This window comes from Peromyscus maniculatus, chromosome 6 (genome assembly GCF_049852395.1).
Source record: "Peromyscus maniculatus bairdii isolate BWxNUB_F1_BW_parent chromosome 6, HU_Pman_BW_mat_3.1, whole genome shotgun sequence".
NCBI lineage: Eukaryota > Metazoa > Chordata > Mammalia > Rodentia > Cricetidae > Peromyscus > Peromyscus maniculatus.
Window position 1 is genome coordinate 46,154,159 of NC_134857.1, and position 23,252 is coordinate 46,177,410.

Genomic DNA, 23,252 nt, shown 5'->3' on the forward strand with positions numbered 1-23,252 from the left:
TTCTTAGAGGAATGTTTTCAAACTGACACTTTTGCACTTATTGTTCTCTAGGAAATCCTGGGGCAGACATCATTCCTTAGAGAAGTTTTCTTATTCCTGGGATGAGTTTAAAAAAGAAAGCAAGTTTTCTTAATATGGTCCTAAGCCCTTCCTTGTCACTTCAGACAAGTTGTTTCTGTCATATCCTCTACTCTAAAAATCCCCATGAAATATTTTAATGAAACAGTTTCCAGTTTCAATGATGTCATATTATACTCCTTGAAAAGTGGCATTGTACTGACTAAGATTTTATTCACTATGCTAAGACTACATTATGAAGGTCCAAATCCTCAATATTACCCCAGAGCAACAAGCAGCTGCTTCAGAAGCAACCTGAAAGGGAAGGGTGAGCCAGGTCATCATATCACATGGGACTCACAACTCTACTCATCCAGCACAGTCGACACTGTGGTGTTGTTAAGCTCGCTGCTCACAGAAGCTGAGGTCAGCTGGATGCTCCTGTCTATAGTGGGGACTCTCCCACCCACAGTTTCCTCAGTGTTCCTCTTTGGCCTCAGCAAAATAATGAAGCACTTGGGAAGAAATATGCATCCTAACAAACCATAGCTGGATGCCAAAATGGCAAATATTTCCACAGCCACTTTGAATTTGCCTTTGGTGCTCAGGTAAGCAGGGACAAAAGAGATCCAGACAATGAAAAAGACCAGCATCCCAAAAGTGATGCATTTCCCTTCATAATAGTTATCTGGCAGCTGGCGAGCCACAAAGGTCGTAAGAAAACACAGTAAGGCCAGAAGGACATCAAACCCAAATATGGAGCACAGAAACTCTATAGAACCTTCATTGCATTCAAAGATGATCTTTACATTTTGAGGTTCAATGTTCTTGTACACTCTGGGAGGCTCCAACACCAAGTAAGCTGAACATACACCAATCTCCCCTAAAACACAGGTCAGCACAATGAGTTTTCGAATAACGGGGTGCATGGATGTAAGCCGAGTTTTGGATACGGAAATCCTGTAGGCAAAAAAGAGTGAAATAGTCTTTCCAAGAATGGAAGACAGGCAAAGGCAAAAGCCCAGTGCCAGAGTGGTCTGGCGGGCCATGCAGGACCAGTTGAGTGGCTTGCCTATGAAGAGCATGGATGAGAGCAGGGTGATGACCAGAGACATCTGAATGAGGAAGCTCAGCTCCCGGTCATTGGCCTTCACCAACGGGGTGTGCCTGTGGATCACATATACCACGATGACGGCCAAGACCACAAGTGCCCCAAAGATGGAGAGGATGACAAGGGTGAACCCCAGGGCCTCCTCATAAGCGAGGAATTCCACCTCCTTTGGCACACACTTGCTCTTCTGTGCATTGGACCAGTCATCTTCCCCACATGGATCACATTCCCTTTGACCTAATGAGAAAGAGCAGAGAATTGACTGCAAGAAAAGCCACTTGTCACTTTTAACTGTGAACAGCCCAGGACAGCTAAAGACTTGAGCAAGGTCTGTGTGTGTGTGTGTGTGTGTGTGTGTGTGTGATCTTAAAATTAGTAGTGGAAAATGGCCTTGGTGCCTACAAATGCTGTGAAAGCCTGAGAGTTGTTTTCAATTTTAGAAATTGAGCATTTCTTCCCAATCTCAGGCGTTCTTGAATTGGTCTTTTTCAGTGATGTGCTCCTCTCTTTCTCCTCCATCTATCTATTGAGGAAAGAGGCATGTGTCCTTATCAACCCCAGAACTGCCCACCAATGAGAAACTCATGGCTCCTGAGGTAAAACAATCAAAAGGACTGGGACACATCTGTTTAAACCCCTGGTGTTTTTAGTTCCTCAATCAATATCTCCTCATGGAGGAGAATCATGTGTGTGCCTATTCAAATGTCTCCAACTCCAGATGCTCATTTGAATGAGTGGTGAGGATGAGGGTAAGAAGGAAAACAAACCACCAACCATGGTCTTTGAGGCTAAGAAGGCTAAGTCTGTCTGGATGGAGGCTCTTAGAGGAAGCACTGGTGAACAGGAAAGGCTACTTGAGGTGAGGGTGTGTGGCAGATGAGGGGATGGGTCTACTCAGTGTTAATTTAAAGGTCCAGGTAAAGACTGGTGTTCCCTGTCAGTCACTCTGACTCCTGGTCTGGACATCTCTGGATGGAATTCTGGGTGGAGACTGGGGACCTGGAGCCAGGGAGTTGTGCAGGTTACAGGATGCTTGTTTTCCATCACCGACCATTTTATCCTTCTTACATGGTTACTTTTTTTTTGTTTTGTTTTTTGAGACAGGGTTTCTCTGTGTAGCTTTGCGCCTTTCTTGGAGCTCACTTGGTAGCCCAGGCTGGTCTCAAACTCACAGAGATCCGCCTGGCTTTGCCTCCTGAGTGCTGGGATTAAAGGGGTGCGCCACCAACCGCCTGGCTACATGGTTACTCTTAAGGGTCATGTGACAAAAGACAAGTGCATTTTTTGTTCCTTCAACAACAAAAAGTAGAAATATAAATAAACCTGCTCCAACACACTTCACAAAACCAAGCTGCCTAAGTCACCTCCAGAGCGCAGCAACTGAGCATACTGTGGTAGGAGTTCACGCAGCAGCAGCTGCACAACGCATGTGTTCACAGTGCTTAGAACCTTAAGACAAGTGGGTGACTGTTCTCAGACTATAATTAGTTTTGAGTCTATTTTAGAAACAAGCAGTTGGAAGATTTTATGAATTTATTCATATTTTACATTTTATGTGTTTTGTTTGGTGTTTCCTCATGAACTTCATGGTAGTAGGTCTTTTTTTTTACTTCAAAAGTGAGAGCTAATATATTTCTTTATTCATACTGCATATTGGATAATTTTATGGGTTTCATGAATTTTGTTACAGGCTGCTTATATCTCTTCATAAAAAAGATTTGCATGATCTCTCTGACAACACTTGGTTATTCTAAGTTTGTTACTACCAATGAAAAAAGGACCATCTGTACCTGGTTTCTCTGACACATATCCATCAGGACATGGGATGCAATCAAAGCAGCAGATGGGTTGTCCCTGGCGAATCCCCTTCCGGGTCCCTGGAGAACACAGTTTTGTGCATACTGAATCTGGAAGCTAGGAAAGACAAAGACAATAGGTATAATAAAGCCTTATCTGTGTAACCAAGAAAGTTCTCAGTTGTATTTCCAAAGAGTTGTGTGTCCTATTTATAGAGGAGATGAACCCAGGACAGTGAGTGAAGATATCAGACAAAGCATGAGAATATGGGCACCCTAGAAAGAACTTCTACTGAAGAACAGTCCTGTGATTGGCCCTGGAAATGCCGAACAAACTCTAATGACTGTTCCTTGTAATCTTGGTGATCAAGACCAAACTAATATCATGTGAGATGCTGCGGATGGGCCAGTTTGCTAAATCTGTTCCTGTTTTGATGAAGCCTGCGATCCCAATAATCATTGTCAGCTCCTGAAAGGTATTTATTGTCAGTAAAGGCATCCCCAAATATTCCTTATTATAGTTAGACATCTATCATCATTGGTTCGTAGAACGGTAGGTCTGTTCCATGAGAAAAGTCCTGAAGGTAAAAAGATGGTATAGAGAAGGCATAGCTTGAAACGTTTTCTTGCTATCTACATTTAGAAATTTCAGGAGTAACTATTAGAGAAATTATTTTGGCCACTCCACGTAGTTAAAAGGATATTTATTAAATGGCGTAACTCACAAATTAAGTATTGGGTAGGTCGCAGGGTCTGGGGAAGGTGTAATGCAGTCTAGCGGTGTTCTCCGGAGCTCTGCACAGTCAATCTGCACCGGTCAGCGTTCCGGCACCGAGAGAGCGCCCAGAGCGAGCGCTGGCCCATCCAGCTCTCCGGTCCCCCGGCGCCTCCCCTCGCCCCGCCTCGTAGGCGTGACAGTTGCCAGAGTCTCAATGGGGGTTGGAACTTCCAGAACCAAGCTGGGATGGCTACCCACTACATCTCCCCCTTTTTGTCTAAATAAGAAGGTTCTAAACTAATACAAGACTATATACAAAGGAATGGTTATCAAATATTGTCCAGAAATAATGAGAGATAATGACCTTGATAAGATGTAACTACAACCAATGCAAACAATATCAAGCAAGAAACACATACTAAAATCCAGAGAAGTATAGAGCATAGGTAAACAGCATGTTATAAAGATCATTCAAAGGTGTCCTATCCTAAAGAACCTGAACCTAATACTTAATATGTTCTATCTAAGATATTATATATACTAAGTTGTAACTATAACTGCTAGTCTTCAATCCCATCAAAGACCTGAGAAGGAACATAATGGTCCCTGAGAAATGGTAGATGGATGCAAGCAACTTTCGGGAATCTTGCAAGAGTAGACCAAGACAGCTGGCAGCCTGGACAGTCACCTAATGTTTCTCAGCATTGTTGGTGCATTCAAATTGGCTACAGGCCTAGAGTATCTGACAGACCATTTTCAGAAGCAGGATTTCTGAAAGACCATCTTACCCTGTCTTGGCAGAGTACAGTGGTCGCTTTCCTTGTGTCCCGCTTGTCCAGAAAGGAGAGCATTGTATTTGTACTGTCAGCCATCAAGGCAAGGGCAGTTCTTTGCCCAGTAGGCCATTTTGTGCCAAAAGACAAACTTCCAAATGGAAATGTCTTAGAAGCCCAACATTCTCTCGGGATCAATTGGTGCAGCCAGGAGCAATTGTGTCTCACGTCAACAGAATTCTAAGTTATTTAAATGCCATATTCTCCAGGTCTATGAAGTGTTTGAAGATTACCTGCCCATCTGACCTATGTATCTGTAAATCTGGATAACCTAACTAACGTAACTATAGAGATGACAGGCATAGGCGACTATAAATCTATAAATATTATGTATCGAAATAACCTAAGGACTAAGGCTTCACATAAATAAGGTAAACAGTCTATAAGCAAATGTATGGTGAAGAACGATGACTTCAAAATTGTGACAATACACAAGATATTTATAACAGAGGTAGGAATATATAGTGCGATATGCAATATGACAACAATATTAAATACATATCAATATACCGAATATCCTAAACAGAAGTAGAGCATATATAAAGTATGACAGATATAAATTTACATTTGTATCAATATAAAAATGTTTCAAATAAGAGTAGAAATATATGTACATTATAACAAATATAGTTCTGTATTTGTATCAATATACAAATTATCTTAAACAGGAGTATAAAAATAGTTTACATTTGTATCAACATATAAGAATCTATAAGAGTACAAATTACAGTGCAAATTATCTAAGGTTGCTATTTTACTAAGTTTGTTTACTAGTGTATACAATGATTTACCATCATATCTTATACCTATCTGTTCCATTTCTTCTCCCCCCACCCCTTTTTTTTTTTTTTTTTTTTTTTACAATCCTGAGTTAATATTTTCTTCCACCCCCAACCCTATAACCGTCATCCATAACCCTGAGAATTATGAAACCTAAGGGAGAAGGGGCGTCGTTTTCTTAGAATTGCTTCCTGTTGTTTAGGGGGTGATGTTATCTCTGTTGGGTACTGTGAGAAAGCTCAGATAGTTAAATCTCAGTTAGACTAACTGTAGGTTCTGCAGCAAGTTTTAGAGTAATAGGTAAGATTGTCTGAAATTCTGGCAAGAAGTGTAGTATGATGATGATTACCATGGCATCATTCTGGATTGGGTAGAGTTGTTGTTGTTGGGGCCCCATCTTCCTTTTGGTGACTTCTGAGATTGCTATTGGAAAAACTTATTTGTTATCAAAAATGGGAGGTTTGGATTTAAAGAGGACATAGCATGTAAGAAAGGATTCTGAGAAATCAAGAGTAAGCATGGAGAGAATTAGAATTTAGAAGACAATGGTCCCTTTTTATTGGTTTCCTTCTGTCTCATACCTGAGGGCTCTTCTGATATGGGACTGAATAATCTCTTAAACTTTTCTTTTAGCAATATGCTTGGGTTTAGAGAAGGAGGCTAGGGAATTGAGATCGGACTAGCTGCTCCCTTTTTCGGGAATGGAACCGTGTAGGTGTTCCCTGGTTATATGGAACTTTGCAGGCGGGTTTAGGTACCCGCCAGCTAGGGAGGAGACGGCGGGAGCCGCCCAAGCCTTTGGAGTTTGCCCCACGTTGGGCGCCAGATATTGGAGAAATTATTTTGGCCACTCCACGTAGTTAAAAGGATATTTATTAAATGGCGTAACTCACAAATTAAGTATTGGGTAGGTCGCAGGGTCTGGGGAAGGTGTAATGCAGTCTAGCGGTGTTCTCCGGAGCTCTGCACAGTCAATCTGCACCGGTCAGCGTTCCGGCACCGAGAGAGCGCCCAGAGCGAGCGCTGGCCCATCCAGCTCTCCGGTCCCCCGGCGCCTCCCCTCACCCGGCCTCGTAGGCGTGACAGTTGCCAGAGTCTCAATGGGGGTTGGAACTTCCAGAACCAAGCTGGGATGGCTACCCACTACAAGTAACTACAGGCCTCTTGATATTTTTAGATTCTACATGGATGTGCACCTTGGAATCCAGAATAAACCTGGCATTTGTTAATCAATTATATATAAATCTGGGGAGATAATTATTTACAGGGTAGATAAAATACATTTTCTGAGCCAGGCATAGTGACAGCGTGAGCTACATAGTAAGACCTCAGCTCAAAAAAAACAAAAACAAACAAATAAACAAACAAAAACCCCAAAACAACAACCTAGAAAACTTAAGCCTACAAAACCATATACCATTTAAGGCATAGTATGCATTTTTGGTGCTACTGGTAAACTTTAAATTTGTTTGAATTACCTATAAAATAACTTCATTATATAAATATAACTCTGAATTTAATAGAGAAGATTAAAATAAAATTACTATGTTCTATTGAAACATTCTCAAAATATCAATACATTGATAAATTATGTTAAAATTTCCATGAATTTTAGTGTTACATGGATTTTTTAAACTCTAGGTCAACAACAATATGGAAAAATGTGCTACACTAAGGAAATTGATTTGTAATACTGTAAAAACTTTAGGTGTTTTACATTTATTTAGTGCCTGAAAACAATACATTTCTTTCTATATATAAATAAAAAATATGGCAGACCAACTAACCCTTGAAGATTCAGTGTTCCAATATAATGTTGAGTTCTTTGGAATAACAAGTTCAAAATTTGTCTCTTGGAATCTGTATTCTCCAATTTTGACAAAAGCAATTTCCCCAGCATTATCTAGTTGCCAATTGAGGATATCATAATATCCACTCTTTGGATCTCCATTGGTGTCAAAGTTCATTTTCCTTCCATCAGGGGTAGCAAGTTCCAAATTTTTAAAGTAAATCATTAGCTAAGAAGGAAGAGGGAGGAAAAATGGAAAACAGCAATGTGTGAATGTTTTATCACTCAGAAAATAAAGATTCATAAAGAAAGTGGATTTGAATGCATATGGAATTATGGAATTCTATTTTACTCTTTTGCCACCTCTATTTTTGTTACCAACTCTGATGTCCTCTAGTCACAGGTGACAATTCAAACATGAAAAGTGATTGGCTAAACTGAGATGTGCTATGCATGTAATATGCATGCTGGATTATAAAGATGTAAAAAGAATGGAAGCTACCTCATTAATAATTTAACATTATTTTAATGACATGACAACACATTAAATTATGACAACACATTAAATAGTATTTTAGAGATATTGGGTTAAATAATTTGCTTAATTTAATTTTACCTGTTTTTCCTTAACGTTGGCCACTGGAAAATTTTAACTTACCTCTGGTGCATATTAAAATTGTGCGTTTTTGTTAGATTAACATAAGATTATACTAAGGCTTAGCAGTATTATATATTCATAGTAAGAGACAGGAGAATATTTAGAATATTTTTCAGTCCTTTTACCCTTCCCCCTCCCACTTGCCCTGTGTAAGGTTACTAAGGTTCACAACTATTTCTTTCCTTTGAAAATCTCACACTCTTGTGGAGAGACTAGACCATCAGGCACTGAAAGTTAGATTCAACAGATTTTTTACATTGTTGTTATGTAACAGTTTTCCCCCAGATTAAAACATTTCATCCTTATAGGGGAGCTCTTAAAGTAGTAAGGTAAACAACTCAAAACAGCTTCAGGAAGTCCCTGAAACTGACCAGATCCACTAGGTCCCTCCCTGTCAAGAGTATCAACAAAATCTAAGAGTCCTACTCAGACTGATTGAGCTGAAGTATGAAGAAGACTCAAAGAAGCCAAGCTTCAAAGGAGACTCCTGAAATCAGTCCATCTGCTGGAAAGACACAGAAATCAGCTGGCCTGCCTGGAAGATGTTTAGATCAACTTGGAAAGGACACTCTTTTGAGCTGCCTGAACATTGTGGGATATTTACACACTGTGTGAAGGTGTATTGCTGTGTTTGGTGTAACAAAAAGCTGAACAACCAATAGCTAGGCAGGAGGTATAGGCAGGATTTCTGGGGATAGAAAGGAAGAGGAGGAGGAATCTTGGCATGTAGGAGATGCCAGGAGACATGGATAAGAAAGAGGAGATGCAAGATGAGAGAGAGGTAACACCATATTATATAATATAGATTAATTTAAGTGGATTAATTTAAGTTATAAGAGCTAGTTAGGAAGAAGGCTAAGCTGTAGGCTGAGCTTTCATAATTAATAAGAAGTCTCTGTTTCATTATTTGGGAGCTGGCTGGCAGGACAAGAAAGACTACAAGGCAGGTGATGTATATATATGCTGATCCCTATGCTATGGGAACAGCTCTGGAACTAGATGAGACATGATATATCTTGTTGCCTACAGAGTCCTCATGACTTATTATTATTCATATGTCATGGGTAGAGATTTGGTTATACAGTCCAAACACACTTATAAAATTAACAGATGTCTTTTACCTGTTCAAACACACACACACACACACACACACACACACACACACACACACACACACAAATCATCTTTAACCACCTTGTGCACACTGCACACTCCATATTTGTGTTAATGCAGATATATGTATATTTTTAATATATGTTTAATATATATATTAAAACATTTAAGACCAAGGTTGGATAAAGCACAGGGACAAATAGCCAAACGAATGGAAACACATGAACTATGAACCAATGGCTGAGGGGCCCCCAACTGGATCAGGCCCTCTGAATAGGTGAGACAGTTGATTGGCTTGATCTGTTTGGGAGGCATCCAGGCAGTGGGACCGGGTACTGTGCTCAGTGCATGAGTTGGCTGTTTGAAACCTGGGGCTTATGCAGGGATGCTTGGCTCAGCCTGGGAGGAGGGGACTGGACCTGCCTGGACTGAGTCTACCAGGTTGATCTCAATCCTGGGTGGGGGGAGGCTTTGCCCTGGAGGAAGTGGGAATGGAGGGTGGGTTGGGAGAAAGGGGCGGGAGGGGGGAGAACAAGGGAATCCATGCTGATATGTAGAACTAAATTATATTGTAAAATAAAATAAAATAAAAATTAAAAAAAACATTTAAAAGTTTATGTGTTCTTTTCAGAGGAAGGGGACTAGATACAAATAAAGACAAGTAGCCAGGTGATCCAGCCTCTCAGAATGACTCAGTTGCAGTTTCCCCAAAATTCTGCACCCAGAACAACTTCAAAGCTGCTAGTTGAGATGGTCCAGCCTCAGTCACAACTCCATCCAGGACCTCAAATAATCCCCGAACTTTCCCATTACACAGAAACTAGACAACAAATAATACAGCTAGCTCTCATAGGACTTGACCATTATCCCAGTTTTCTCATGGTCTCGTAAAGATGCCATTGCTCCCAGAGAGCATGAAGAAGTCTAGAGAACATGACACTCACATTCCAAAGAGGTAGGGTGGGTGGTTTTTGTTCATTTTGTGGGTTATGGATGTTTGTCATCATTTAGGGGGGTTGGTTATACATTGTTATTGGTAATGATCAGAAAAAAGCTGAACAAAAGACATTAGATTTAAGGACCTCTTTCTGAAGGGAAAAAGGGGGGATATAGTACAGAAATGATGGGATAAAAGGATGAATTATTGAATTAAACAATCACTAGTCTCAAATATTTTATATTGGTATGGATTTTTGTATATTGATACAAGTTTAAGGTTATTTTTGTTTTAACATACTGTATATATGTTTCTACTCTGTTTAAGATATTGTACCTTGCCGGGCGGTGGTGGCGCATGCCTTTAATCCCAGCACTCGGGAGGCAGAGGCAGGCGGATCTCTGTGAGTTCGAGGCCAGCCTGGGCTACCAAGTGAGTTCCAGGAAAGGCGCAAAGCTACACAAGAGAAACCCTGTCTCGAAAAACCAAAAAAAAAAAAAAAAAAAAAAAGATATTGTACCTATGCAGCTCTTTTAAAAATATAAAGTTTTAGTCCTTGAGACCTATTTAGGATAATAAAGAAAGACAGGTTAGTAGTTAGTTATCTATAGCAATCAAGCTTATAGTCATATTAGGTATGTTTTCAAGATCAGAGACATATTTTTAAATAGATAGATGATCTTCAAACCTATGGCCTTTAAAATATTTTAACGGCATAAGGCTTTTCATGACAGTGAGACACATCTGCTCCTGGCAGCACCAATCTACTTCAAAAAAGGTGATGGGCATCAAAGAACCTCCATATGGAGTTTGCTTTCTTTGTGCTAAAATTAGCCACTGGGTGCCTTGACTGCTGACAGTATGATGTCCAAGTTGTACGAGCAGGACACAAAAGAAGGTGACTGCCAAAATTTGCACAAACAAGGTAGGGCAGTCCTTCAAAATTCTTGCCTCACAAAAAAGTCTGTCAGATATTCTAGGCCTGTAGGCCAAAGATGGATGCCCCAGTGTTGCAGAGGAAACTTAGGTGACTGTCCGGACAGCCAGATGTTTTTGTCATTTCTATAGTTTTGGAAGTTGCTTGTTCTGCACTTCCTGTTTACTCAGGCAATATATCCTCAGGTCTTTGATAGGGTTTAAGAGCAAATAGTTATAGTTACAGTTTTCCTTGTTACCAAATTCAGAAAAGAAATTTATATAAGAGATGTAAAGTTTATATGGTTGAAAAATATAAAAGCTTAAGTTTTTCATCTAAGGAGATGTTTTAAGGTCTAAAGAGGTATTTTTTGATGGTAATAAAAATTATGATAGAAAATGGTTTAGGATAAAACTATGGACTCACTAAGATAGCATAGATAATCTTTCTCCAAATTTGCCAAATACAAATGGAGTGGATATTATGAATATAATTCTGATTTGATAATTGTTTTTATTGTATATAGTTTTACTATGTTAGAGTTAAAAATCTTTCTTTTTATTTAGACAAAAAGGAGGGAATGTTGTGGGATATTTGTACACTGTGTGAAGGTATATTGCTGTGATTGATGTAGTAAAAAGCTGAATGGTCAATAGGTAGGCAGGAGATATAGGCAGGATTCTGGCAAGAAAAAGGAAGAGGAGGAGGAGTCTAGGCATGTAGGAGATTCCATGAGATACAAAAAGGAAACAGGAGGTGCAAGATGGAAGAGAGGTAATGCCATGTGATGGAACATAGATTAATATAAATACGTTAATTTACATTATAAGAGCTAGTTAGGAAGAAGCTTAAGCTATAGGGTGAGCTTTCATAATTAATAAGCAGTCTCTGTGTCATTATTTGGGAGTTGTCTAGAGGGGCAGAGAGACTCATACAGAAAGCTGTACAGTATGCTCCAGTTCCCCATTTTTGTGAGCTGTCACTCATGCTAATGTAGGCCTTGGTGATGCAGTTGTCTTTGAGTCATTTCTGCTCCTTTAAGTAACCCCTCACCCATATTCCTTTAAGTAACCTCAGTAAAATTCATTGGCTCACTAAGTTGGATTTAGAGGTGTCCATACTTTTGGTCTGTTGTGGGCTCCCTATCTGGGGTGAGAAGACATATGTGTTACATCTCCCCAGGAAAAGTTTTGTCTCACAACAGTTGCAACAGAATGTTGAAAGTGCTTAGGGGAGGTAATGGCTAATTAACTTAGGAAACTGGAAGCTCTTCATTTCTCAGAAAGTGTCCACTTTATCTGTTGTTGTTATTTTGTTTTGAGAGAGGCCCTTACTCGGTATCTCTAGTGTGCCCGGAACTCACAGTATAGCCAGTGTTAGAACTGAACCCATGGCAATACTGTCTCAGCTAGAATAGAAGGCATGAGTCACCACACTTGACTCCTACAAGATAACTATTAATTCAGTAGAGACATAGTATTTTTCTGGTGAGAAAAATGGTGGCATCACTTAACAGCAATAATGAAAGATAATTATACCATTTGAACTCTGATATGCAATATTTAAGGACACAATTAGGGTTGGAGAAATGTCTCAGATATTTTTAGAACTTGTTGATCTTGAAGATGACCAAGATTTGATTCCCAGCACAGATATGGCAGCTCATAATTGCCTATAACTCCAGTTCCAGGTGAGTCAATGCCATTTTCTGACCTCCAAGGGCACTTGGGATGCATGTGGTACACACACACATACATGCAGACAAAACATTTATATGCATAAAATAAAATGAATCCCCATCTCCAAAAAGACACAATATCATCTCTGTTATTTTTTCCAAATAAAATGTATGCCAACCTTGAAAGACCCTAGCCCTTCAGGCTTACACCCCCAAGCCTTAGGAAAAGAGAAACTTCAAGCACCAGGAAATGAGAAACTAAAAATCTAATTGCAAGGGCAACCTGATTTAGCCATTGTTCAATCTCCCCTGCAACCATATAACAATGTAAAAAGATTTTTTTTTTGTTTTTGTTTTTTTCGAGACAGGGTTTCTCTGTGTAGCTTTGCGCCTTTCCTGGAGCTCACTTGGTAGCCCAGGCTGGCCTCGAACTCACAGAGATCCGCCTGCCTCTGCCTCCTGAGTGCTGGGATTAAAGGTGTGCGCCACCATCGCCCGGCAGATTTTTTAAGAGATGTGATCAACTGTGACTGGGATAGTTGCAGGTGTTCCAGGAAGGACCACTGTGACCTTTGTGTAAACTCCACTCCTGCCTTGAGGTTTCAGGAAAATGTACCTGTTGACGTAACTGTACCCCCTCTGTGATCACTCTGTACCCAGACCATGATCTTGTGAAATGAAACTGTATGGGAATTGTAATCTTGTGGGTTTTGTGGGTTTTTCCTTTATAAGCCCTTATGGGGCTGCAGTAAGATGCGACTCTTACTCTTGGTAGCAGAGGAGCCCTTCTGTACAGAAGCTTAATAAATCCTCCTCCTATTGCATTGACTGGACTGGAGTCTGGGTTCCTGGGGCACCCACTTGAGACCCCAAACTTTGGGGTCCAACAAACCTAATCATGATAAAAAATTAGACAAGCCCAACTTGAAAATCAGTCTTACAATGCCTGACCAGTACTGATTAAAAGTGCTAAGGATAAGGGGTTGGAGGAATAGATCAGTGGCTCAGAGCATTTGTTGCTCTTGCAGAGGACCCAGGTTTGGTTCCAAGCACCCACATGGTGCTTCCCAACCATCTATAACTCTAGTTCCAGGGAATCTGAGCTCCCTTTTCTGACCTCCGTGGGTGTAGCCATGCTTGTGGTGCACTTAAATGCACATGGGCAAACACTCATGCACATTAAGTAAAGTAAAATAAAACTTTAAAACAAAGTATCAAGGATAAGAAAAACACTCAAAGAATGGTCATAGATGGGATGGTGAGACTGGGAGGACTAAGAAGAGCTGGCACTGAATGCAGTAGGCCAATTCATACAGGAAAGTCAAAGGGATACATTGCTGTGGGATGTTAATGTATGTCCTGTGGGAGCCCTTCTTGGGTTCCTTGTGGCGTTACCCAGCAGGTTTGCATAGAGGATGATTAGGACCATGGGCCTGAGTGCAGGTGTCTGAGATGGTCTGCACTTGGCTGTACTGGGGGATGGTCTGTATGTCAAGTTGCTCTGATTGGTCAATAAATAAAACCTGATTGGTCGTGGCTAGGCAGGAAGTATAGGCGGGACTAACAGAGGAGAAATAAAAGAACAGGAAGGCAGAAGGAGACGCTGCCAGCCACTGCCAGGACAAGCAGCATGTGAAGATGCTGGTAAGCCACGAGCCACGTGGCAAGGTATAGATTTGTAGAAATGCGTTACTTTAAGATGTAAGAACAGTTAACAAGAAGCCTGCCACGGCCATACAGTTTGTAAGCAATATAAGTCTCTGTGTTTACTTGGTTGGGTCTGAGCGGCTGTGGGACTGGCGGGTGACAGAGATTTGTCCTGACTGTGGGCAAGGCAGGAAAACTCTAGCTACAATACATGAGGGTCCCAGCCACTGTGGCCGCTATTAAATGGACAGAGTGTGATACGAGAATAAAGAGATGATGATCAGGCAGGGAAGAAGTGACAAGTTAGAGACGCTAAGTGGACCTCCTGCAGGGCTGACAGGGCCAGGGCAGGGATGCTCAAGCTCTGTATTTCTAGTCAGAGAGAGGTAAGAATGGAAATAAGCAGGAAATCTTGGATGAGACCACTCAGGTGCCACCATGAATTGTCTGACAGGAGATGAAGGACAGGCCATGTGAATGTGACTCTCCCAGATAACCCCCTATAATCTTCACCCCCGACATCCATGCTTTTGTGTGACTCCTCCTATATTGTACAAAGACTTCATCTTTTAGTTTTTCCTTGAAGATAGATAAGACCAATGATTAAAATACAAGTCCTGGACTAGGAAGAAAACTGTATATAATGCCCAGGAATCATCCTAAACTGGAGGGATATACATGTCTTTGCCTGCTATGAACATGATGTTTTGGGACCCAAATAGTTATCTTAGATTACAATTCCTATATTGTATACAGGGAACAGAAAAAAATGAAGAAACCAGAGTCACTAAATCATATTCTTCTCCTAGATACCTTTAAATTTAGTTTCTGTGAAGAAAAAGACCCTATTTTGCAAAAAGGCATTATTATAATTTATTTTGTGGGACAAGATTTTTAATCATTGACAACAAATCTAATAATTTAGTAACAAACAAGGACTTAAAATAAACAACCAAGCCATTGAGGCAAGCCATTATGGTAAGTGTTGGTGCTATAAAATTGTATGGAAGCAGATCGGCAGTTTTAATGGGATGAATTTGGCAGCAAAAACTTGATTTTTCCTTATGCTGTATCATAGGGTAAAATAACTTACCTCCCTGGGCTCAAAGTCAGGCATATGCGAACATTGTTTTTCTTTTCTTTCTTGTTCATCCAGGTCACATCTGGTGAGACGATCCAGGGCATAAGCCATAGCATACACAGCTAGTTTGACATTGTTCGTGGTTCTGAGCTGAGATATATCCAGATAGGTATTTTTCAGGTCTTCCAGCCTCTCCTCTCCAGTGCAGAGCTGATCAGACATGTCATACAGTCTGTCTTCTTTGCCAGTCATGTTCACTCTGTGGTCCACATTGTAAGGCACACTGCTGTTGGGCCAGGTACAGTTAAAAGCAGTTTGCCAGAATTCAATGGTCAAGACATCATTTGGATCCTTGCTAGGGTGTATATCATAAAGAAATTCTTTTAGTCCTGGTATAACGGCTCTTGGGACTGCAAATCCAATACTTCCTCCAAAATATGGAAAGTACTCAGGCTTTGCAATGAGGGCTGAGGTAATCCAGGCTTCGCTGGCTATCCATGTCCTGTCTGTTATGTTGTGATGAATCATTTCCAGTACAAATGGGCTGAGGTCAATGTCAGTTGTAAAAAGCACAACGACTCTGGCCGTGGAACCCTTTACTGCATCAACAGCTTTTTTCATTTTCTCATTGGAGTAGACTTTGGGAATGGTTTCAGAGAAAGCAACACAGAGGTTTGCAGTCTCCATTTTTTCCCTAAAGGATTTCACTCCATATTTTCCATAATCGTCATCAGCTGCAATCGCGCCTACCCAGACCCAACCAAAGTGTTTGATAAGATTCACCATGGCCTCAGACTGGATCTTATCACTGGGTATTACACGAAAATAAGATGGAAACTGGAATTTGTCACTAAGAATTGGGCAGGAGGAAGTATAGCCCACCTACAATAGAAAATATTTATAGTTATTAGGAAGCCAGAGCCAAATCTTAAACGACAGCCTCGGAATATTCTGAAAGGGAGGGAGCTGAAAAGTTCTCTCTTGACCCTCACATCCTTCTGTAGCCGATGACTTTCTACAGGTGCTTCTGCCTGGTGGGTGGGGACTATTCAGGTAACACTTTGGTTGCCCTGACAACACAAAGGGTTGTGTTGTTAAGATGAAAATAGTCAATGCACTACATTTTGTAGTCGGGACCACAGCCTGCTCAGGGAGGGCACTCACACTTTCCTTTGTCCTCCTGGACACTGGTGACTCCTCTGAGTCAATATGTCTGTATGCTTCATCAACTTCAGCATCTCATGTGCAGAGATGATGGACTGAGTCCAAGTCTTTGTCTCCTGTGCACTCTCCTTCTCTCACCTCTGCTCCCTTACTTCCCTTCTGTTCTCTCTTCTCTCTTCTAGTTTCCTTTTGTCAGGACTCCTGAGTATGTAGGTCCTGAAACTTGCCCTGAGCGATGATAGAGCGTGCTAACCAACCAGAAGTCCAAGCACTGTTTTCCAAGTTGCCAGAAACTCTCTTTTTTAATGTGCATAGATAAATGGAAAAGCATGCTCTCCTCACTTGGTCAGTAGTTCTTGTTTGTATTTAGCATTTAGGGGGACATAAGCATGGAGACTGGGTGAGCCCATATTCCTGACAATCATTCATGTGTCTCTGCTGTAGCGGACCCTCAGTGTTGATGACTTGCACCTCAAAACGCGTTACCTTCTCCCCATCCAACCTCATGTCACTAATGCATCACCTCTCGTCTGACCTTCTGTATTATAACTCCGTAGCCCCACACAGTTGATTCCTTCATGAGTGCTGCATTATTTCTGGGTTCTCTTTTCCCCTGTCTTCCCCCACTTCTTATTCCATTGGCTCATGTTTGTATTTTCCTTTCTAACCACACCAAGAGCAGATTCATGAGAGGTATTATGTAGGAACAAACCTCTTTGAGAAGCAGTGACAGCAGATTTCTAAGGCTTGCTAAATTATTTGTCTTATAAGATCTTGTTGCTTGGACCCTACAGGAAAATTAACGATAACTTAGATGTAAAGGTCTCTTAATACCAAAGGACTCAACAGAAGATTTGTTTTGCCTCTTCCCTGCCAGATTCACTATAAGGCTTCATGGAGAAATACATCCAGAGGTGCCTAGGCTATGCTTGAGTTCTATAGAGTCTAGTGGAAAGTGGAGCTCACAGCAGCTGCAGTTTGGGTGAACTCATGAAGCCCACCCCTAAGATACGTGCCGAGTCACCCACCTTCCACGTATTCTGCTTCGTGGTTCTTTCCTGTTCATCCCACACTCACATTTGAAGCTCCTCTCTAACTTAAATACTATGTAGGGCTGAGGCTGTGGGTCATGAGAGAGAAAGAGAGAGAGAGAGAGAGAGAGAGAGAGAGAGAGAGAGAGAGAGAGAGAGGAGGGAGGAGGGAGTGGAGGACAGAGGGAGGGAAGGAAGATGAAATACTGTGTGAGGGACACTCCCATTACCTCAGTAGCCCCAATAAGCTTGTTCATCCTTCGTATTCATACATGACCCTTTCATGAAGCAGCCATTGAAATAACTCTAGATCTTTTTTATTTTCTTAATAATTCATGCTTTGCAATCACTTATTCTTTTTTTTTTTTTGGTTTTTCGAGACAGGGTTTCTCTGTGTAGCTTTGCGCCTTTCCTGGAACTCGCTTTGGAGACCAGGCTGGCCTCGAACTCACAGAGATCCGCCTGCCTCTGCCTCCCGAGTGCTGGGATTAAAGGCGTGCGCCACCACCGCCCGGCTTGCAATCACTTATTCTTGTGCTGACATATGACACCCTCTCTGGGTTTAAAATAACTTATTAAGTTAGCTAATGAAATTCTCAGGCCCATTTTCGCATGTCAGTGTGGTGATTTTGCTCAGAACCAACAAACATCAACAGAGACCCCAACAAAAACCAGTTCTTATTCCAGCCATCAATCTACCTCTGAGTGTTTATGGATGAGCTCTTCTGTGCTCCACACAGTGCACGGAGCACGGTGACCAGTGAGATGTAATATCCACATCACCACATCACATCTCAGTCAGTGCAAAGCAAGATGCTCCAGGGGATTAAGCAATCTCAAGTCACCTCTAAATAGGCCTTTGTGTGCGCTGCTGGGGCTTGGCTGAACAGAGTAACTGGGAGTACTCAGCCCATTTTACATAGTCTCTGCATCTTAGCCTCTCTGGACCTCAGTGTCATTCACAATAATTTTTACACACAGTATTTCTTCCTTCCTTCCTTCCTTCCTTCCTTCCTTCCTTCCTTCCTTCCTTCCTTCCTTCCTTCCTTCCTTCCTTCCTTTCTTCCTTCCTTCCTTTCTCTTCCTTCCTTCCTTCCTTTCTTCCTTCCTTCCTTTCTCTTCCTTCCTTCCTTCCTTCCTTCCTTCCTTCCTTCCTTCCTTCCTTCCTTCCTTCCTTCCTTCCTTCCTTTCTTCCTTTTCCCCTTTCTTCTTCCTTCCTTTCTTCCCTTCCTTTCCTTTTCTTTTTTTTTGAGACAGGGTTTCTCTGTGTAGCCCTGGCTGTCCTGGAACTCAGTCTGTAATATGTAGACCAGGCTGGCCTTGAACTCACAGAGATCCGCCTGCCTCTGCCTCTGGAGTGCTGGGATTAAAGACGTGTGCCACCCCACCTGGCAGAGCATTTGTATTTCTTTCTCAGTACATAGCACAATATTTTGAGATACCTGAGGTAAGTAATACAACCCCAGAATTCTTGAAGCAGCAACTGACAAGGACGATCCCCCTGATCCAATAATTCCTACTAGGTATTTTCCAGTGCTGTTTCTAAAGTTGGGCTTGAATTCTTCCTGCCCTGTCAGAAAGGCCAAAGCAGTCTCCATTGTTTTGGAGATGCTGTAGCAGGAATCAAAGATCTGATAGCCCAGAGTGTGGTTGGGCAAAATGTCCGTCCTCTTGTTGATCTCCTTGATGGTGTGGATCATGGTTTTCATCCAGCGGAAACCCCGGAAGTTAAACCTGGAAAGGAAAAGCTTTTGTGAGGCACTGGACACTGGAGGCGGGGGTGTGGGGGTGGGGGTGAGGTGGAGGTAGGGGTGAGAGTGGGGGTGGGAGATGAGGGTACAGTTGAGGGTGGGGCACTTCTCTGGAAAGGAGCTTCAGTTACATGAGTGATTACAGCTTTTTGCTGAAGCAGCAGCAGGTACCTCAGTTTTCGGCGTGTGTCAATTTTTCATAAATGACATTACAATTTAAAAAGATCTAGATATTAGTCATATGCAGCCTTTATAAGTGGCTGTTTTATGTTTTTTTGCTTTATATATCTTTTACATGCTACACTATCTTCAAATTTCTGATGATCTCTTTTCAAAATTTGTTCTTCTAGTCACAGTTCTCTTTACCAAATACACCTAACAATCCCTTAGAACAAGCTTTCTCATTTCATTGGAGCACTGTAGGGACATGGTTCTTCTCTCCTCCTTGACTTATTTTCTTCTGAACATTAATTATAATGCAAAAATAATTTTAATACATTAATGCTTATGGCATAAGTTATTAAAAGCAGTATGTAAATTTTTATATGCTGTGACTCTGATTACATAAGGCATCTTGCTGTGGAGAGGCGTTTAACTGAAGTTGTCTTGCTGTTCTCACATGAAAACATAAATGTGAGCCTCCTACTTTTTAATTCTGCAGCCATTGAAGAGGGAAATATTTCTTCTGAGGTCCATCACCATATTGTTTTTAAGGCCTTCTGCAGGAAACAATACCCTAATCCCCTCTTTTTTCACCTAGCCAAACTTTAACAAAATTGTGCAAAACAATGATCTGAGTAAGTGTTCTCTTACTACCCTCTATCAGACTTTCTACCTACATAGTCTCAGTTGTCGTATCAAACCTTCTATCTACAGCTTAGTAAGTATTTTAAATTCAATACCTAATAGCAAATATCTCTCTTCACAATTTGGAATTCTCCTTCCTGCCTGTGGGTTTGCACATTCTGCTGTGTGTGAAGCAGGGACACCAATGTCACCTTTCTTCACTCTCTGCCTTGTTGTCTGAGACAGGGTCTCTCACTGAACCTGGATCTTGACGTGGCTAGCCCAGCTGGCCAGCGAGTCCTAGTGATCTTCCTGTCTCTGCCCACCGAGCACAGAGTGCCACTGCACCAAGTGCCACCACACTGAACATTTTGTGGGGGTCTTGGGGCCTCTAACTCAGGTCCTCCTTCTTACAAGGCCAGGACTTTACCAAATGAGCCACCTTCCCAGGTCAGTCTATTTAATTTGTGTTTTGGTTTAGCGTTTGTTTTTTTTTCCATTTAGTATGCAGCTGTTGAGTTCCTCCAGTGCTGTATACTATGAATATAGTAATGAAGAGCCTGATTTCAATTTCTTTTCCCTGAAAATGTTGATTTATGTGAAGAAAGAGAAAAGTAACCAAGCAAAGTGATTAAAAAACAAAACAAAACAAACAAACAAACATCGATGGGAATAGATGTATGAGCAATGAAATACAAAGAGCATGCAGCCAGAGCAAATTAAGAGCAATGCCAAAGCTAGAAGGATACTAGAGAGATGGGAGAGGGCTGCAGACGGACAGCTGGTGAAAGTTCCGACAACTGGAGAAGATGTAACATTCAAGGATTGAAGAGATCCTTATTTTTGGAAGGCAGAGTGGGGTAGGGTAACACAACTGAAAAAAAAGAAAAGTAGCAAACAGAAGGGACCAGACCCAAAAGCCTTTACCATCCTGTTACTTACTTTCCAAGTTCACACTGATGGCATAGTATAGCTTCAAAGTAAGTACAGCGGTATCTATTTCAAGAGACAGCATTTCATTTCAAGAGCTAGAAAAACACCCACCTGCTTTGAGCCTGTAACTCCACCTTTAAATTAGCCAAAGACATAGTTGTCTTTGGATAAAAGGAAAAGGCTATCTGCCCCAGTATCTACAATATTGAAAAACTGGAATAATCTTCTATGTCTAGTGGTGGCTCATCAGCTGTGTGGGAATATTTTCCATTATTAATACAACCTCAAATTTTGTGGAAAATAAACTTCAGAAGTTCCAGGAACGATTGGAGACCAAATTAAATAATTCAGTTTGTGAAAGATCAGTGTGGTGCACTATGGTAAAATCTAAAGATGTGGAAGCTGTGGTTAAGTGAAGGTCTGCTGCTATGATAACTAAGCAAACCCTCAATGCTTGAGCCTTTTGTTTCCCGCTGAGAATGCAAACATGTTAGAGGGATGAAGAAAACGACAATTACGGACTCATCACAGACTTTTCACTTTGTCAACAACAGTACAGATGATTGCTCCTTCCAATAGCAGCTCTAATATGAAGCATGGAATGGTATAAAAGGAAAGGAGTTGTTATTGGTATAGAATTAATGATGAGAGAAACTGCACATATATTTAAATACGCATCTGCAGTGATAATGACCACACGACATCACGAAAAAGCCTGCTGTATTAAGCAATATGTCCAATATAAACAGTGTCTGTGCTTCTTTCATACTATTTAAAATCATAAATTTATTCTTTAAAAGATCCAGAAAGGGATATAAAAATTAAAAAAAAAAAATGCTGCTTTGTGATGCCAATGGAATTGTAGATGATTGTTTTCTTTTAATTTCTGGTATATCTGATATCTAAACTTCCCTTCTTTCTCTCTCCCGATGTGTGTGTGTGTGTGTGTGTGTGTGTGTGTGTGTGTGTGTGTGTGTGTGTACATATATTCCCAGACATCTGTCCTATCCCAACTTTGTTTTTCTCACAGTAGTTTCAGGAATTCTATTTCTTAATATGACATCTTGGAAGAGCCAGCAGTAGGGACAAAGTTTTTCTGCAGCTCAGAATCTTGCCATGAACATTGCCTCAGCCACAAGCCAGAGTTCCCACACTGCACACTTGAACTTGTGTTTATAACAATTTACAGTAATTGTTGCTGTTACCGTGTAGCTGCAACCACATTCTGCAGCACCTGCATGTCTCAAACCTCAGTATTCACCAACAGAGGTCTTCTGAAAGTGTAGACTCTTCAGCAGATGTGGGATGCAACTCCTGAGTCTATGTGTCTAAAAAACTTTTAGATGCTGCTGCTGCTGCTGCTGCTGCTGCTGCTGCTGCTTCTACTGGCCCACAGAGAACCCTCTGAGGAGCAACTTTCTGAGGCAACCCTCCCCTCTACTCCACAGTCTGAGATAAAGCCAGAATCATAGAAATTCAAATAGAATGCAGGCTCCATGCTGACCTCTCTTCTCCAGCCACCCACATTAATGTGAAAAAGAGATCAAACAATGACTTACCCTTCACACATGGCTGATACTGGTTCCCCATCAGAGTCACCTGTTGGGATGGTCCTAGAGTGAATAGGAAATAGTCCTCCAATAACAACCGAATGGTTTTCGGCTTCTACATATCCAGTCAAATTAAACTTGCGCAGCAACCTGCATTTCGGCTCAGTCTCGGTATTCATTTGAGCATATAATTCAACCCATAAAAATACAGTGAATCCAAGAACCAAGCACTTCTTTCTGCTAACCATTTTAATATGGCAAGTTGGAGGATCATAAAAGTGTTGAAATCACAGACGTTTTAAGGAAGCGCCTTGATGGAGTGTTGGAGTGTGTATGTGCCTCAACCCAGTGACCCGCTTGCTGCTCCTTGCTAGATAATTTCAGGTCCTAGTCACAGATCTCACAATCACTTGCAATTTATGGATCTGGACTTGGAGCTGAGCGATCCTCTGAGAAGAGACATCTGAATCTCCTGCATGCTTTGTAATGATAAATAGTGGCAGAATCGTGGGTTTCAGTTTGAAAGTTGTGGTAATTTGTAGAAACTGTCTTTTCGTGTTTAGCACTGTCAACTTCATCCGGTCTCACTGCAGACAGCCCTATCGTCTTCTCTACACCCCGCCCCCCAAAAGTATTAGAAAAAGTATTCTGCCTCTTTACAAAGGACTGAAAGTGGGGACAGCAGGCCAAGCTTTCTCTTTCAGTTACAGAAACAACTGAATTGAAAACTGTAAGAATTGAACAGAGACTTCAAGTCAAATCTGTGTACTGCCATTTTTATTAGTATGATGGTAAGAAAGTCATACAGTTTCTCTGCCACAGTAACCTCATCAACGGCTAAGCTACCTTAGAAAATCTGTGTTCAGCCCCAGGACTTTGTGCATGCCAAGAAGACACTCCTCTACTGCCCCCCCCCCCCCCCA

At 41.3% G+C, this 23,252-nt stretch overlaps 1 protein-coding gene across 2 annotated transcripts; it reads right to left on the bottom strand.

Annotated features, from left to right (window-relative positions):
- Positions 1-422: 422 nt before the first annotated feature.
- On the bottom strand, positions 423-22,684 carry LOC102914280 (vomeronasal type-2 receptor 1-like). Of its 2 annotated transcripts, none has more exons than XM_042280261.2 (6): positions 22,339-22,684; positions 18,752-19,043; positions 15,127-15,996; positions 7,083-7,313; positions 2,959-3,082; positions 423-1,405 (listed from the first exon to the last, which is right to left on the bottom strand). In XM_042280261.2, the coding sequence occupies exons 1-6, from the start codon at positions 22,575-22,577 to the stop codon at positions 423-425; spliced, it is 2,739 nt and encodes a 912-aa protein (XP_042136195.2). In that variant the 5' UTR covers positions 22,578-22,684. The 2 variants fall into 2 exon arrangements, with proteins under 2 accessions (XP_042136195.2, XP_076430307.1); XM_076574192.1 differs by having other exon boundaries at positions 22,348-22,643.
- Positions 22,685-23,252: the final 568 nt, after the last annotated feature.

Excerpts from the sequence above, each read along its gene's own strand:
- LOC102914280 (XM_042280261.2), bottom strand. The coding sequence starts at position 22,577 with ATGGTTAGCAGAAAGAAGTGCTTGGTTCTTGGATTCACTGTATTTTTA. Across the intron at positions 19,044-22,338 it reads GTATCAGCCATGTGTGAAGG|GTTTAACTTCCGGGGTTTCC; the intron begins GTAAGTCATTGT and ends TTTCCTTTCCAG. Across the intron at positions 3,083-7,082 it reads GGAACACTGAATCTTCAAGG|CTTCCAGATTCAGTATGCAC; the intron begins GTTAGTTGGTCT and ends TGTCTTTCCTAG.